This window comes from Tyto alba, unplaced genomic scaffold (genome assembly GCF_018691265.1).
Source record: "Tyto alba isolate M040663 unplaced genomic scaffold, T.alba_DEE_v4.0 Super-Scaffold_7, whole genome shotgun sequence".
NCBI lineage: Eukaryota > Metazoa > Chordata > Aves > Strigiformes > Tytonidae > Tyto > Tyto alba.
The window spans coordinates 29,162,636-29,178,385 of NW_024881328.1; the positions used below are offsets into that span (position 1 = coordinate 29,162,636).

Sequence of the window (15,750 nt, forward strand, 5' to 3'; positions counted from 1 at the left end):
AAAGAAGATTTTATTAATACTATTAAATAAGAAAACTATTTTTCTACAGGTAGTAAAACTAGCATCTTAATATCTAGTTTGACTACTTTTACACCATTCTATCTGGAAGAAAGTTTTATTTATAATTCTGATTTGTGCAGATATCTCTCTTCTTGTATTTCAAAGATGTTAGGGCTGTGAAGGACCACCAAGTCATGATACATTAAACCTTCATTTAAATTAGCCATGTTAAGTAATGTTATGTTAGTAAAGCTAATATTTCAGCCTAATTGTGAGCTACTCAGTGCTATGAAAGAGAGAAAACCACTGTTGTCCCTGCTGCTTTCACTAGAATATATTCCTTCCTGTCACTGAGTTTGGTAATCGTTATGACCCATAGCACTTAAGCAAAATAGCAGCTAGTCACCTAAGAAAATTATCTGAGCCTTCTCATCAGACCACCAACATGTCTGAGGTCAGTGTCCCTTCTATAACTGCAGCCAATAATGGGTATTTCAGAGGGAAGCGGAAAAAAAGAATACCATCATTAATATTTTATGATTATGGAGGCTAGTCAGTTGAAGTTAAAGGCTTCAGACTTGGGTTGTTTTATATTTCTCACTCAAGGAGGAAAACTGTTCCATTTGAAGAAAATCAGTTCACTGATTTAAGTAGGTAAAATTAGTTGCATTTTGGGTAAATGAAATGAGTGGCAATGTGGAGGATTTTTAGCTCCTCCATTCAGAAGCTGATAGGAAGGAAGTTTCTTTGCCAGGATTCTCTGAAAACATTTCACTGTAAAAGTACTGGGAAACTTTTCAGGACTGTATCCCTCAGGAGTCTGGAAATTTTAATTTGACCTTTTGAGAGTTGAACTTTGCTAGAAGAGAGACTTGAAACATTGGGTCACTGGCATGTTTTTTAATAGAATCAATAAAGACAGGACTAATGACAATCCTCCTGTAATTTCCAAAGGTGAATTTTTAAATTTATTTTCTAGCAAAGATGATGTTCAGAGTAAGTGAAGCCAAACTGATGCCATCAGTATATAAAATTTGGTATTTTTCCTAGCTTTCCCTTCATGTTCTGGACTAGGACTGAAAGATTTTTAAAGTTACAGCAGGGTGTTGATACTCTACGGAAGTCAGGTAGAAATTTGTCACAACCTTTAACATTTAATCCCTTAGCATACTATACATAGAAATACTGATTTTGAAAACCTTGCTTGTCTTCTCATAGTAATAATGACTGTTAGGTAGCAGTAAACACAAATCTGTTTGGAAGTGGATGTTTAGCTTAATAGCAGTGGATTAGTTGGAACTCAAAGGGTAATTTATGCATAGATAATTCATTATGTGTTTTCATTATGCTCTGTTTTGCTGTCTTCCCACTTCTTTTTAGTGGAGGTCAGGGTCAGTTCCTTGGTTTAAGCACTGTAGATACATAATTAAAGTGTAACTGCAGCGGTTTTTCCTTCTCCATGTTTTTTTTTAACCTACTGTGTCTTTCATTAGCCTAACAACACAGAATTGGAACTACTTGATTTAAAGAAAAAAAGATGCAAAAACCTGGTGTCTGCAGGCTGTCTGGTTTCTCTCTAAACCTTTAGACAGTTAATCTTGTGAGAACTAACTAATTTTCGTGGGGATAAAATACCTGGATTACAGTAGCATCTTTACTAGAATAATGCATTTTAGTTAGGAGAGCGTGATTAGTTCCCTTTCAGATCTGAAACTGGAAGATTCTGTCATTATTTCATAGAAAATATTTCAACTTTGTGGATGGTTTGTTTAGTTTTGTGTAGAATGGAGCAGCTGAAATGTGCCCGTCTCCACTAAAAGCGAGTGAGCAGTTTCCTTAACTGTGCCTGGAAACTCTTTCTTGACTCTGAATGTTCAGTTGCTTTCTCCGCTCCTTGCAGGGTGCTCTCCATCCCTATTTAGATATTTCTCAGATTTTCATTATTTGAATATGTTCACGCTGTTTAGCATCTTGAGCTCTGGTTTCTTCTTCAGGGTATTCATGACATTTTCAACAGAGCTTTTGAACATCTAGTTTAAAAAGAAGGAAAAATGTGGAAAAGGGGTAGGAAGTGGGTGGGAAATGTGCTGTCTGACAGCTTTAATTGAGCTGTCTAGTCTGGAAGCCGCTCTGGGAGAACGGGTACAAATGCTCTATTACCATCAGCAACTGTAGTGTTTTAATATGTGAAAGAAGTATATGGACAGAGTGAGTCATCACCCTCTTTATTTGAATAAGTCAGTGCATACTTCCTCTTTAAAATTCCCTTTAGTAACTTGACATCACCTGTAGACCTGTGCTCTCTACCAAATGTCAGCACCCCTTGTTAAGGACACTCTCCTCCCCTGGAATGGCAGCCTTGGCTGGTGAGGCTGGAGGTGCAAGTGAAGAACAAGTAAAGAAGTGCAGCTTAATAACTTCACTTGTGAGCTCTCTGCATCTGAGTGACATTTCCTTTGCCTTTTACTTGGCTGTGGTCAATAAAAACGCCACAAAGCATGTTCAGAATATCAGCTGTGCTTTTCTGTCTGCAAGGGAAACATTGACATCTGGTGCTAAGAGATTTTTTTTCAGATACAGCGGCTTACTAATCTGTACCTTTTCTTAAAAGCGTATGAGGAATTCGGTGATCTATTCAAAGGTTTTTGCTTCGTCATGTTGTGCCTGTGTTGAAGACTTACGTGCAATTGTTGGATAAGACTAAAATGGCAAAAGAATATGCCATTGGAATGATAAATACTTGATCTGTGTTTACTCCAGATAGTAGATTCTTGGGACATACACATGAAGAAAAGTTTTGCCCAATAACCCATGCAGGAAGCAGGTTTTTCCAAGGTACTGTCTTCAGTATGTTACAAAACAGTTAATCTGCTTTAGGCTGCATCTACGGCATTCTACAAGAGAAATCCTACCAAGATTCTCCTAGTGTTTGTAATTGGGAAAGGTCGAAGCGCCTTAGTGGACCAGGTCCTGCTGCAAAACTCCAAAATGTTTATTTCTGGAGAGAGGTCCCTTTTAAGCATTGGTGTGCTCAGTGGTTAAGATTAGTTCTTCGGTATTATTGGGTAGTTTGCAGAGAAGCTTTCAGCTAAGAGATCTTTTCCCATTGCATAACTGACAAATTGCTAATTCTTGATACAGTTTTCAAGAGAGGGAGCTATAGTATTTGACAGCAAGGGCACTGCCAATCTGAAGATCAGACTGATTCACCACTGAATATGCACTGCTGAAAGTGCAGCACTCCATTTAAATTTTGCTTTCCATGTTACAAATGGACTGCTGTGCGTGCTTGCTACACACGTGTACATCTCTTTCTCTCTGCTGAACTATACTCATCAACATTTTTAATAATATGCATGGCAAGCCTTCCTGACAAATGTGATAGACTGTAAAGAATCTGGCAGAAATCAATAAACATCAAGCAATGAAGAATTTAAATATTAAATGATGACAGCTGCTTCAGGTTAAAAATCAATAGTGCAGCACTGAATGTGGTCTTGCATGCCACAGTCAGGTCATGCTAGGCAGGTGTTCTCTCTTCACCGAGGCCTCTGAGGCACCTTGAGTGCAGCGAGGGGAAGGGAGATGCCAGCACGCATTTGAAGAAGCCTGAGCACCGTGTTTCTAGTTGGGGTGAACCCTGCAATTCTGCTAAATTTCCCTGACATAAATGCTTTTCAAAAGTTCACTTATTTTGATTGATGTAAGAATATATCTGTACATATTCCAAAGAAATTGGGTTGCAAACTCAGCAAGGATAGTATTTTCTGAGGTAGGAGCTCTGTCTGCTCCTTGAAGAACACGCAGGAGATACTAGCAGTGTAGCACACTGAGGCACCCTCTGTGCATTGCTCACTGATGCTCTCAGCCTCTTGCCCCCAGCTAGCAATGGGGACCCCAACTTTGTTAGGCCAGACTTGTTTTGTTTTTTACTGCAAAATTCATTTAAGATGTATAATGGAGATTTAAAATAGGAGTAGGTGACTAGTAGGTTACTAACTTTGGGAATTTAGTCTTTTCCTATTTGGGGGGGGTTGTTTTTTAAATGTGTTGAATATTGCAGAAAATCCATAAATTACCTTCTCTGTTGTCAATATCACAGCTATCAACCAGCAGTGGAAAGCTATTCTGCATTCTCCCCCACCCTTCTTTCAGTTTTTTAACTTGACTTTGTCAAACTGAGGAGTGTCAGCACCATGGTGGCCCTCGTGCCTGTGGAGTTTAGTAATTAGTATTCTTAAAGCTCATTCTGTTCAGGATCTCATTCAGCAGTGCCCTGTTCCTGGATACTCTCTCCAGTGTAGTGTAAACTGTAAGCCAGTGTGGAATAACACACTGCTGGAATTCAGCTGTTCTTGTGGGCAGATTAAGCCTGCTGGAAGATGGACAGCATGAGTGATTGATGTCAAATTTTTTCAAGACTCTAATGTTTGAGGCTGCTAAACAAAACCAAAAAACCACACGAATCCCAGATATCCTGCCTTTTAATTTTTTAACTGTCTGGCTTTCATAGGTATAATATACAAACAGTATGTCCTCAAAGATCTATTAAAGTTATTGTGAAGGGCAGTTTTCTTCTCAAAAGTAACTAAGAATCACATTTGATAATGAAAAGTCATTCTGACTCATAGATATTTGATTTAAAGATTTAAATTATCATTCTAAAGTACCTATTTTATATATATATATATATATATAGAGAGAGAGAGAGAGAGAGAGAAATGTATGTATACAGAGTGACCTCTTATTCTGGATATTTAGTGCTTTAGTACATCCATAAATTTTAGGATGTAACACAATGGTTTTAAAAGTAATACACAGTGTACACATGAGTTATTTGTTTTCACAAAGAAACCTATTTTTTCTTAGTGTGTAGATTTCATGTTAGATTTAAAAATAAACTTGCATGTTTTCTTTGGCTTTGAGCCTACTTATAACTGTAAGTGCATTGATTTAATATGACAGCTAACCCGTCTATTGTGATAGCGCTCAAAAAAATTCCTGCTCTATTTTACAGTTGCTTAGGAAGACAACTCTTTCCTGGAGTACTTAAGCAATACAGGGTTATCTGGGGACAACTGTAATTTATTTAAATTTTCCTTGTTGAAATGAAAGCCCATTCACTACTTCTTATTCTTTTCTGGATCTGTAGGATTTGGCTACTTAATTTGCTTGTATGTTTTGATTCTGTAGAAGCTGAAAAGGCAACCCTTTAATTTTTTTTATTTTATTTTTTCTTGTGTGTAAGAGAATTGGAGGAAGTAGAAGATGGAACTGAAAGAAGAGTTAATTTCCTATGCATGCATTTTTGAGTTCTTGGTAACCACTCCTGACTAGCTTCTCTGATCAGTTTTACTAAAAAAAAAAATAAAAAAAAAATTAAAAAAAAAAAAACTTACAGGAAGTTTTTGTCAGGAATTCCCTGTTTGATACATGAAGAGAGGGGAATACAGGAAACAAAAATTCAGCAAATAGAAATGCCTGTTGATTGTGCCTGTGTTATAAATATAGTAACATGAAAGTCTGTTGCAGTGGGATCAGTAGTGGTTTGTTGTTCAGGGTCTGTCCTTTTCATTTTTACTGAATATAGATTCACTCCAGTGTCAGTCTCCTTGGAAGAATTATTTACAAAAAAGCCCTTCCCAAAATTCCCAACAAACCAACCCCTCTCCCCCAACTCCAAAACCAAAAGAAAGTTCTATAAACTTATTTTCCAGTCTTATTTCATAGTTAGCTGACCAAGCTAAGAATTATTGTACGTAGGGCAACCTGCTTCTGAGTAATCATTATGCAGCTGGATATAACCTCGTAACAAAAAAACCCCAATAAAATACTCCTATGTTATTAGGAAGCAGTGCTAGAATTTGTCTAAGGTCAATTGAAGTAACTGTCCTCCTTGTGAGAGGGTTTAGCTGTGAGGTGGTTTTATGTTGTATCTGATCTGGTGTAACTGTGGTGCCACTCCAAGGGTAGGCACAGATTCCCCCCATACGCCTGTGCATTTCTGTTGCCAATTGCATCAGATCAAAGGGTGGCAACACTGTGGGTCATTGAGATCAGCTGGTCCCGGAGGAACTTGTGCTAGGAAAAATCATGTGGGGCGGCAGGGTTGGCTTTGGTCATCTTTCTCATCTTGCAAATACGCACTCTCTAAATCTGTTGCATGGTTGTAGGAGAAAGGTCAGAAGTCGTTTTCTTAACAGCAGCCTGCACTTGCACCAGTTAGACTGAGTCTTTAACTCACGGTGGCATATAAAGTGGCCGTTTGGTTCAGTTTTACATGTTCTGTAAACGGTATAGGGTTGGCATGTAAGTGTAGAGCTTCTTATAGCGTGAATGCATTAGGGTGTTCTAATGTAAATGTTAATACCAGTAGTTGTCCACTGGCCGCTAATGCTGAGTGTTGATGGTATTCAGTACAATTTGAGGGGAGGGGGTGTTACAGAAGATGTAGACTAGTACAGAAAGAAGGAACGTGATCTGTTAGAATACAGACCTTACTTATTTCTCTCTCTCTTTCTCTCTCTCTCTCTCCCCCTCACTTTTTTAAAAAAAACTCACAACATTCTAGCCAATTCAAGTACCTTCCTTTTCAAATTATGATCACCCAGAATAGAGTTAAGGTCACTGTTAGGCTGGCAGCATAAAATACTCAATAGGAAGTGAAACAGCACATAGCCATGAAACAGCAAAAAACTGTCAGAGATAATATAGTGGGTTTTGATAATGGTGTTTGAGGAAGGAAACTTCCTAATAAAATGAGCTGAGTTGCAATTTTGATTACAGTTTGTTTTGTTCTTTGTTTGTTGGTGAGGCTGTATGCCACTGAGGGCAGAAATCAAGATACTTAAATACGATTTGACTAATTTGCTTATTGGGTTGATGTTTTTAGTGTGTGAAATTCATGTTTATAATGTGTCCACATGGGGAAATTGACTAAAGCAGCTCATGCAGAGCTTAAATTAAGAGCACATAGAATAACCTTTTTTTTTATTTTTTATGATGAAGTCTCTCCTGACTTAAAAGCTTATTCTTTAATATTTGAGTTAATTTAATTAAGGGATGACTTAGGAAAATGTCTGGTACTTGCTGTCTTTCCCTTTCAAAGTACACAAATGCTAATCTAAAAAACCCAAAGAATTTGATAGCCTTTTTACATTTCATTGTATTTTTATATATTAGTGAGATCTGAGTCGAATATTTTTTCTATCCTTTCTGCTATCCGATCAATCAGGAATTTGTTTTTAACATAGAGAATACTGTGAAGAAGCATATGAAATGTGTTTCCCTGTGCTCTTTTTTAGTGAAATTACAAAAACAGTGGAGATTTCTGGGGAAGGGGGACCCTTGGGAATACATGTAGTGCCCTTTTTTTCATCTTTGAGTGGAAGGTAAGATATTTTCTGCGTTGCTCAAGAAGTATATTATTGAAAGCATTTCAGCTGTGGTTCTCTTAAGAAACCTACTATTTAACCATAAGGAAAATAAATGCTCAAAAGAAAATTGGTCAATGACACTGTCTTCCATAGCTAAAATGTTTAGTAGTCTAAGTTATGTATGAGACAATACCAATACCTTTGTTCATATATGTCCTTTTAATTGCCTCTGTTTTTATTTTCTCAGTGGTAAACTACACTGTCTGTAGAATAATGTAATACTAAAGGTGTGGGATCTGGAGGATTATTTGTTTTTTTGTGGTGTTGGATTGGTTTTGTGGGTATGGGGGTTTGGTTTTGGTTGTGTGTGGGGGTTTATGTTTGGGTTTGTTGTTTTGTTTTCTTTCTTTTCCAATTAGATTTCTCCGCATAGGCCCTTCCTTAGTGACACAACAGACAAGAAAGCTCAAAAAATTTGCTTGCCTGGTCATGCCTTATATTTTTCAAGCCACCTTTCAGATTTGGTTGTATAGCATTTATGAAATGTGCACTATGCCATGAACTTCTCTTTGTCACAATACAATTACTTTAATTATAAATGATTTAACATAGTCTCTTGAGATCACAAAAGCCTATTATAGCAGCGTGCTCATACTGATGTACTGTAGTTAAGACTGTGTCAGCATTTTCATTATAACTGTTTTCCAACCTATGTAACTCAGATGTTTAAAAAAAAAAAAAAAACAACAACAAAAAAAACCCTCTAGGCTGAAATTTGACATACAGAGGCTTGACACTGGCAGCCCTGAATAAGAGATGGGAAACTGTCAGTGCCACAAATGACACTATTTTATAGTAAGATGGCTGCCTGTAACACAAAGACAATTACTACAAAAGTAAATAATGTCTAATTTTTAAGTGTTTCTTTACTTGTCAACTTCCATGTGTGGCAGAGAATGTGAAGGATTAAATTTCCTTGTAAAGGTCTGTGTGTGTAAATGTTTTCTTGTCAAGATCTGTGTTTGTAAGTAGATCCAAATTCATTCAGAATGTTTTATTTGCCAAAAGGGGAAATAGATGTCCACCTGCTGCCTGGAAAAACGTCATCACTGTCTCAAGGAAAAGTTGGTCTTCGATGGGAACTGTAGGGGGTCTGAGTTGTGTCCTTGGCTTTGCAGGCTGCCTGTTTATCTTGAGAAAGGCACTTGTGTTTGTTACACCCATCATGAAATGCAGACAATAGTTCTTGTTATAGACATGCCCTAGAAGTTGTAGTGTGTACACGATATTTCAGGATCATTAGATAAAAAATGTGATGAAATTGCAATCTATTAAAATCAGTCATTACTGTGACCATAATACAGTTCTGTATTGAAGTATCATTGTTGGGTGCAGCTTTTAAAGACCTCCATGAAGAAAGAGTGGAGTTCGTTGGTCTACATTGTATGTACATTAATACATACTTATTTACAAATGCTTTTGGGGATCCCTCAGAGCAAAGGTTTTTTTGACAGATGAACTACTTGTTTAGACAGTTGTCTTGAAATTTTAATGACCTTTGGCAGAACCATACCGTTATCTTTGTAAAAGCACTAGAGTGACTTAAATTGGTTGTCCCTCTTATTTAATCAAACCTGAGACTAGTGTATAAATTTTAACTCATCATAACATGAGAAAGTACAGAAGACCATCTTTTATTTCTGTTACTGTCAATGTACAATTTATGGGGGCACGCTGGCCATGGCTTGCTCTGGTATTTCAGTTGTAAAGTTATCTTCTAATAAGGTAATGCTGTCTTTAGCCTAGTGTTGCCACAGAGCAAAATTTTTCTAGAGGTAGTTAAAACATTGTATTAAATTAAAAAATCTTGCCAAATACAGGAACTACAAAACTAATGGAAGTAATTTTTCCCTTTTCTTTTGCACTTAGATATCATAAAAAAATGAAATTAAAATCTAATAGTGCATTAAAATAATGCTAAAATGGAGGCTGTAAAAAAAAGAAATGGAGCAATGAATTCAAGCTATCAAAGCACATGTAACTCAAGCCACTCGGGTACTACAGAACACACAAGTGTCAGACAAGTGGGCAATCCTATTGCATTGTATGGGTGGAGCATCCAAGCACAACAGGATTAGTGAGCAACCAACTTAATTTGTAATTTATTTCTCTACTTTTATTGATTTGCATCTTAGTGTAATTATACATCATTAGTTCTTAGGGCTTAGGTTTTTGATTGCCCCTACTTGGATGTTTGTCATCAATAGGACTGCAGCCCCTCACCACCACTGCCCCTTTGAATCCCCCAGTGAAGGGTAACACGGGTGGCAAGAGAATCTTTATGAAATAGATTAAATCTTTTTTTTTTTCTGTTAGATGTTTTGAAGAAGTAATATTCAGTAGGAACCAAGTATTCACTTACAGTATATTGATATGCCATAAATATAAATTTTAAAATCTTAAACAGTAAATCTAAAATCAGATGCACAGTTAATATAGTGTCATTTGAAATAGTTACTGGTGTGCTGTGATTCTCTTGAATGGACTTAAATATGAGGGACAGTCATGAATCTGAGAAAAAATACAAGACTTCTGTTTTGTGATCGGAGTGCTGGCACATTGGAAATTGCACATTAATATTTTATGGAGTGTAACCAATAGAATATGGTCTCTGAAGGTCATCTGTCTTTGATGCTGATGTGGTACAGAAATCTAGTGGATAAAACTTGATCATAAAGGTTTTCACAAACATGCAGTTGTCAGGTTTTTTGGACATTATACTGGTATCATTGGATATCTCTACGTTGAGTGATAGTCTGCAATACAGAGATGCTCCAGGTAGGTCAGAAATAGCCTAGTGCTCCCAGCAGAATTAACCACACTGGAATTTTGCACCGTACACACTTGTTCACTCAACACATTATCAGAAGTTTCTGTGCTGCACCTCAGTTTTCAGTTTGCACATAACCTGGTAACAAACAACTTAGGTTTTGATATTCTGCTGCTCTCCTGCCACACGAATAAATAGTCTTGTTGTCATGTGTGAAAACAAGGGTCTTTGACAGTCAAAAAGTTTCAGAGACTTTTCAGATGTAGAAATAGTGGTTATTTTCTATCTTATTCTGATGCCCATTTAGTTTATTATAGTCGAGTTAGAAAATTACTTTTAATCTGTTTGTGCTTTTCTTTGGAGAAAGGTAATCTTACTTAGTGGCAGGAAAATATTGCAGAAGCTATATTCCAGTTTTTAATTGGATGGGGAGATCTACGTCTTTTCCTGTGTTTCTCCAAGTATGACCTACAGGACTTAATGCTTCCAGAAGTTCTCACAAGTAGTACAGCATTAGTGTCCAGCAATTTATCTTGGTATTTCTTGCAATCCCCTCCCTTTTAATTAAAAAATGAGCTGGAAATCCTTTCTCTAGGTTAAGCACTTCATAATGGTCTACTCCATCTCATTTTATACACAGTAGAGATTAATATCTATTTTTGGTTGCTATAAATTCATACCAGCAGAATAAGGGTAGTTTTTACTTTTTTTTTGCCTTTTAGGATGCTGGGACTCTTCATCCGTGGTATTGAAGAAAATAGCAGATCTAGGCGTGATGGGCTTTTCCATGAAAATGAATGCATTGTGAAGATTAACCATGTGGACCTTACAGATAAAACCTTTGCGCAGTAAGTGCTGGTTTACTGATACTTTTAACTAGCCAGGATTATATACAGTGCTGTGTTTATGAAGTGATTCATGCAAAGGCATTAGTATTTATTTCAGGTAAAATGCCTGTAAAATTGATACCTGTCAGAAATTTTCTAATTTTCTTTCCGAAACCTCCGAATAAGATGAAATTTGAGGAGAGGAATCTTCTTGTCGTCTTAGTCAACTTATTGTGCTTACTTCATTTAAATAGCATTAAGCTTTTTAATAGTTATCTTCACTTTCTAATTCTTCTGGGTTTTTTTCCCATATTTTCTTTGTAATTTTTTTCTTTATAAGACTTTCATAATGAGTCAGCTTTACAGTATGTTTTTTAATTTTCTTTTGCAAATGGAATAAGATTTTTTTCTTTTGGTGCTGCAGCTTTTTAGGCATTTAATTTTTTAAAAAAGCTAGTACTGTCAAACTACGATTAGATGATCTAAATGGTAAGTCCCACCTCTTATGACTTCTATTAAAAATCTGTTGACATTTATTATCTGTCTCAAATTAAGTAACAGGTTGCTTTGATCAGTGGTGAATTAATGTGACATTGTTGCAAAAAAGAATAGCCTCTCAAATTTCACAGATATTTGGTGTAGTAATTAAATAGTAATTTGTTTTTACTTTTATTACATATGTTTAGACAGCTGAGTGACTGTTTATAATATAAAAAAAACCTATTGTGATCTCAAGGGAGTTGAGGCTTAACTTTCTAAACAGTAAGTAAAGTTCAAGGTTTCTAGACTAAAAATCTGATATGTAGTTTCACTGTTAGGGATAAATATTTGCAAAATAGGTTTTCATAAACCCAGTATAGTTTGTGCTTTTTGCCGCCTGATAGTTTTTCAAGTTACTGTTTTCTGTATATTTGGGCATAAATGTATTCTGCTGTGATACAGTTCATGCTATTCTCTTCTACCTGTGGAAAGTTCTTACATAAGATAGCAACTTTATCAGAGCATGTGTTGGTATCATATTAAAATGTTCATTGCCTCACCTGTGCAATTTTGTAATGAAGATGTAGCCTTCTCAAGTGAGATTTTGCCTGAATCAAAACCTCTCTTTTCAAAATCATGTGATCTTTTCTTTGCAGATTTTTTGACTCCTTTGTGTTCTCTTCAGAATGTGATCTTTTCTTTACAAATTTCTTGTCTCCGTTGTGTTCTCTTCAGAATGCAACTAGATCTCCAGAGACTTTAAGCCCATGAGATGTTTGTGGAGTGGAAGACTCTGCATACTTTTCTGTAAGGCTATTGGGTTTGGGGACAGTTAGAAATATTGCAGTAAACTTTCCAGTTCTCTGTCAGGATTTTCTTCAAAATTATAAATGTAGGACACTTCACTTACTTCAAGTTTGTGTAAAGTTTTGGGAGTTGGAAGGGATATTTACAAAGACAATTGTTGGTTTATTGAGGCCAGTCTTGTTAGACAATCTCTGGTCATTTAGTTGGTCCAAGTCACCTTACGTTATAATAACAAGTAGTGTGCTTGCAGTAGCATTGGATCTGAGGAGGAAAACTTTGGGCAGTGAGGACTCAACATCCATTTGGGGACTGAGGGGAGTATTTTGGACAAGCTCTAGCCTGGCCCCATATGCTGTTACGTTGTTCTGCTGGATTGCCTTCCAGAATAGCCTTCTGCATCATCTCTCTTTCCTGGCTGTTGAGAACGGCTAAAGAAAGGAGCTTTCCAGATTGAAAGTAATCTCAGTGAATATGCCTTTTAGTTTTCATCTGGCATGACATAACCATCCTAACCTGACAGAAGTCCAAGTTACAGAATGCAGTAATGGTAATGGATGTGACGAAGTATTGTCCCAATGACTATTGACCCAGAAATAGTGATCAGATTCTCCTTTAAGAGGAAAATTGGTTTGCTAGTTTCAAATTGACATTGCTTCATAACCTTTGTAAAAGCTGTTTTAACACTTAGCAGAGACTGTTACATACTGTCTCTTTCTGTTTTCAGCAGAGACTTTCTAGTATTGCTCCTGATGATTTCTGCTTCTGCAGCTGTAATAGCAGCAGCCTACTTTCTGTATTCCCATGTTTGTAATAGTTTCATATATTGGGACTGTTGGTCTGCTTTTTCATTTGCTGTTAATCTATTCAATTACATTCTGTTGTGTTGCAGAGTTTCTAGCACCTCTTTTAATTGACTCCCTTATTTCTTTAAAGTATGCATTTGGGGTCTCAAGAAATGTAAATTTCTCCATCCATTAATTTTTCTCTTTGAAGTGCAGCCAGTTATTTTGCCCCTGAAGACTGCATTTAGGCTTTCCCATGGGATGTCTTGCATTTTTTCCACTATTTTTTTGTTTGAAGGAGATCTTATATTTTCTCTTTCATATATTTAAAATATTCATCATCTGAAACCAAGTTAATAAATTACCTTGTAACATATGACCAAGTGGCTACTTGCAAGGATGAAGATGGGGTGTGAAAGAAACCCAGTTAAAACTTTACATCGTTATGCTGGGAGCATGTCATGGTTTCTACAATTAGGGTAGGGTCTGTCCTTGAAAACCTTCACAGGCTATAGGTGAGCAGATAACCTATAACCCCTGCAGACACGGTGGGACAGTCCTGTTACAGTTGTGAAACCTAACCTTTGGGGGTGGTGCTGGAAGATTACCTTCCTACAACACTCTCCCGGCTACTTTTCCAAGTTTGAGGTTTCTCTTCTGACAATGTCTCCTGTCAATGAATGTGATTATTCTGACTCTTGGTGCATGTACACTCATTGTAGCCAAGATGATTCCTTCCCACAGCAGTAGCCATTGGGACTGCCCCTGACTTCAGCATCCTTGTGCTGCAGAAAACCCTCTTGAAACAGCCCCTCCCTTCCACTACCTGTTGCTGCAAGGTAGAGGAGGTATTGTGTTGATCTGGGAAAGTGGTAGGTGTGTATTCAAAATGTTGATCTTTGCAGGGGCTTCCTTTTTGTATCAGTGTAAAAAACTGTTTATTTTGGAAGTACTTTCAACATTGATTGCTGTTGCATAACTGACTGTAAATCAGAAGCCAAGTCTTAGGTGAAATACTGGCTTTGCCTGACAAGCATGCTACAAAAAGGTGGGAGGTATATAAACTGTTTTCAAAAGGATCCCATGACTTATTTAAAAATTAATATGGCCATTACTTCCCCTCTTGACTCAATCCTGCTAAACAGAAGTCCTTGATTTTTCATTCTCAAAACATGCTTCAGCTACTACTTCTGTTTGTAATTAAGTTGTCTTCTGCAATATGGAAGAAGATCAGACAACTTCGTAAGAAGATAGGAGAGGAAAGCATAGAAAGAGAGACACCACCATTGTTTCTTTAGAATCTAAGGTTCATAAAATGTCTTGATTGACCAATCTATGGGTTATTCAAAATCCAAGGAAGGCTCTATGAACAGTTGTTTTGGCCAACTTGTCTTAATTGCTTCGCAGTGCGTGGGAACCCAAACACTGTATTGTTACCATGTTATCTGTTCAAGGGGAGTAATTTTATTAAATGCTCTAACACAGTTTCTGGTGTTGCTATTGAGCACATCTATAAAAATATTAAGTAAAGTCCATATATCTACCTTAGCAAGAGGTTACTGCTTGGAAGATGTAATCTCTACCTATCTATTTATGTAGAAACACATAAACAGTTGCACCTTTTTGGTCATCAGTTTTTTTTGTGATGTCTGTATATTCCATACCATCTTCCTTTTCTATTGCACCATTTGCAGTCATAATATTTCTTCTGAAGATGGCCATATATCCTATACCCTCATCCTTTTTTATTGCTGTAGAATCAGCCAGCAGTTGCAGTAGGGATGATGAAGGAATCTGAGGGACAGTTAGGCTGTCCTCGGAAAAAAAGGCGTCTTGAGCTTGCTTAGAGTAGATGTATCCACCAGAGCAATTGGTTCTGAGTGCTCAATGTGCCTCTATGCCAACAAGGAAATATGTAACAGACAAACACTTGAAAAAAGTAGCAAGCTATAACTTGAGGTGTCTTTTGATGAGCTTTGGCCTTCAGAATTTACCTTCCTGATGCTCCACATGAAGAATTGTGTTCATTCTGGCTGGTGTGTTTTCATAGCAGCCTAGGAATCCTGACAGATGTGCTGTTCCTACTTGAAATGTAAGGACATGCTGTAGCTTAGAAATCTCATGCGTACTTTTTAGAAAAGGGACCTTGTAGATATGGAAGTATGGTTATTTCCTCACATTTAAGATAAATTTTTGTCTTATTCACTGTAAACAACTTCAAACTTTGCCCCAATTTTATGGTTTGTTATGTGAATTTTTGTACCTTTCTTTTAAAGGGCTCAGGACATCTTCCGTCAGGCAATGAAATTTCAGAGTGTCACCTTGGAAGTGCTTCCCCCATATAATAGAGAACAGTATGAGAAGTCTGCTATTGCACCTCTTTGTTTTCTGGATAATGAAGAAGGAGTTCCAAAACCAAAGATTCCACCTCCTGTTCATCCAAAACCTGCTCTGAAAACAATTAACCTTTCTGGAGCAAGCAGCTTGGAGACAGGTGTACAGGCAACACTACAGCAAGCTAAGAGCCCCAACCTCCCACGTCTGGGTAGAAAATCATCTTCTCCCTCACTGTCTCCGCTTATGGGCTTTGGCAATAAAAAAAATGCAAAGAAAATAAAGATAGACCTGAAAAAAGGTAAGTCTTTGGA

General features: G+C 37.0%; 1 protein-coding gene across 3 annotated transcripts in view; it reads left to right on the forward strand.

The window, feature by feature from the left end:
- Positions 1-15,750, forward strand: part of PARD3B (par-3 family cell polarity regulator beta) — a 432,753-nt gene that overhangs the window by 191,257 nt on the left and 225,746 nt on the right. For all 3 annotated transcript variants that reach the window (XM_042783978.1, XM_042783979.1, XM_042783980.1), the window contains exons 6-8: positions 7,305-7,391; positions 10,929-11,054; positions 15,379-15,737. In XM_042783978.1, the coding sequence (XP_042639912.1) occupies positions 7,305-7,391; positions 10,929-11,054; positions 15,379-15,737 (572 nt within the window). The remainder of the gene's footprint in view (positions 1-7,304; positions 7,392-10,928; positions 11,055-15,378; positions 15,738-15,750) is intronic.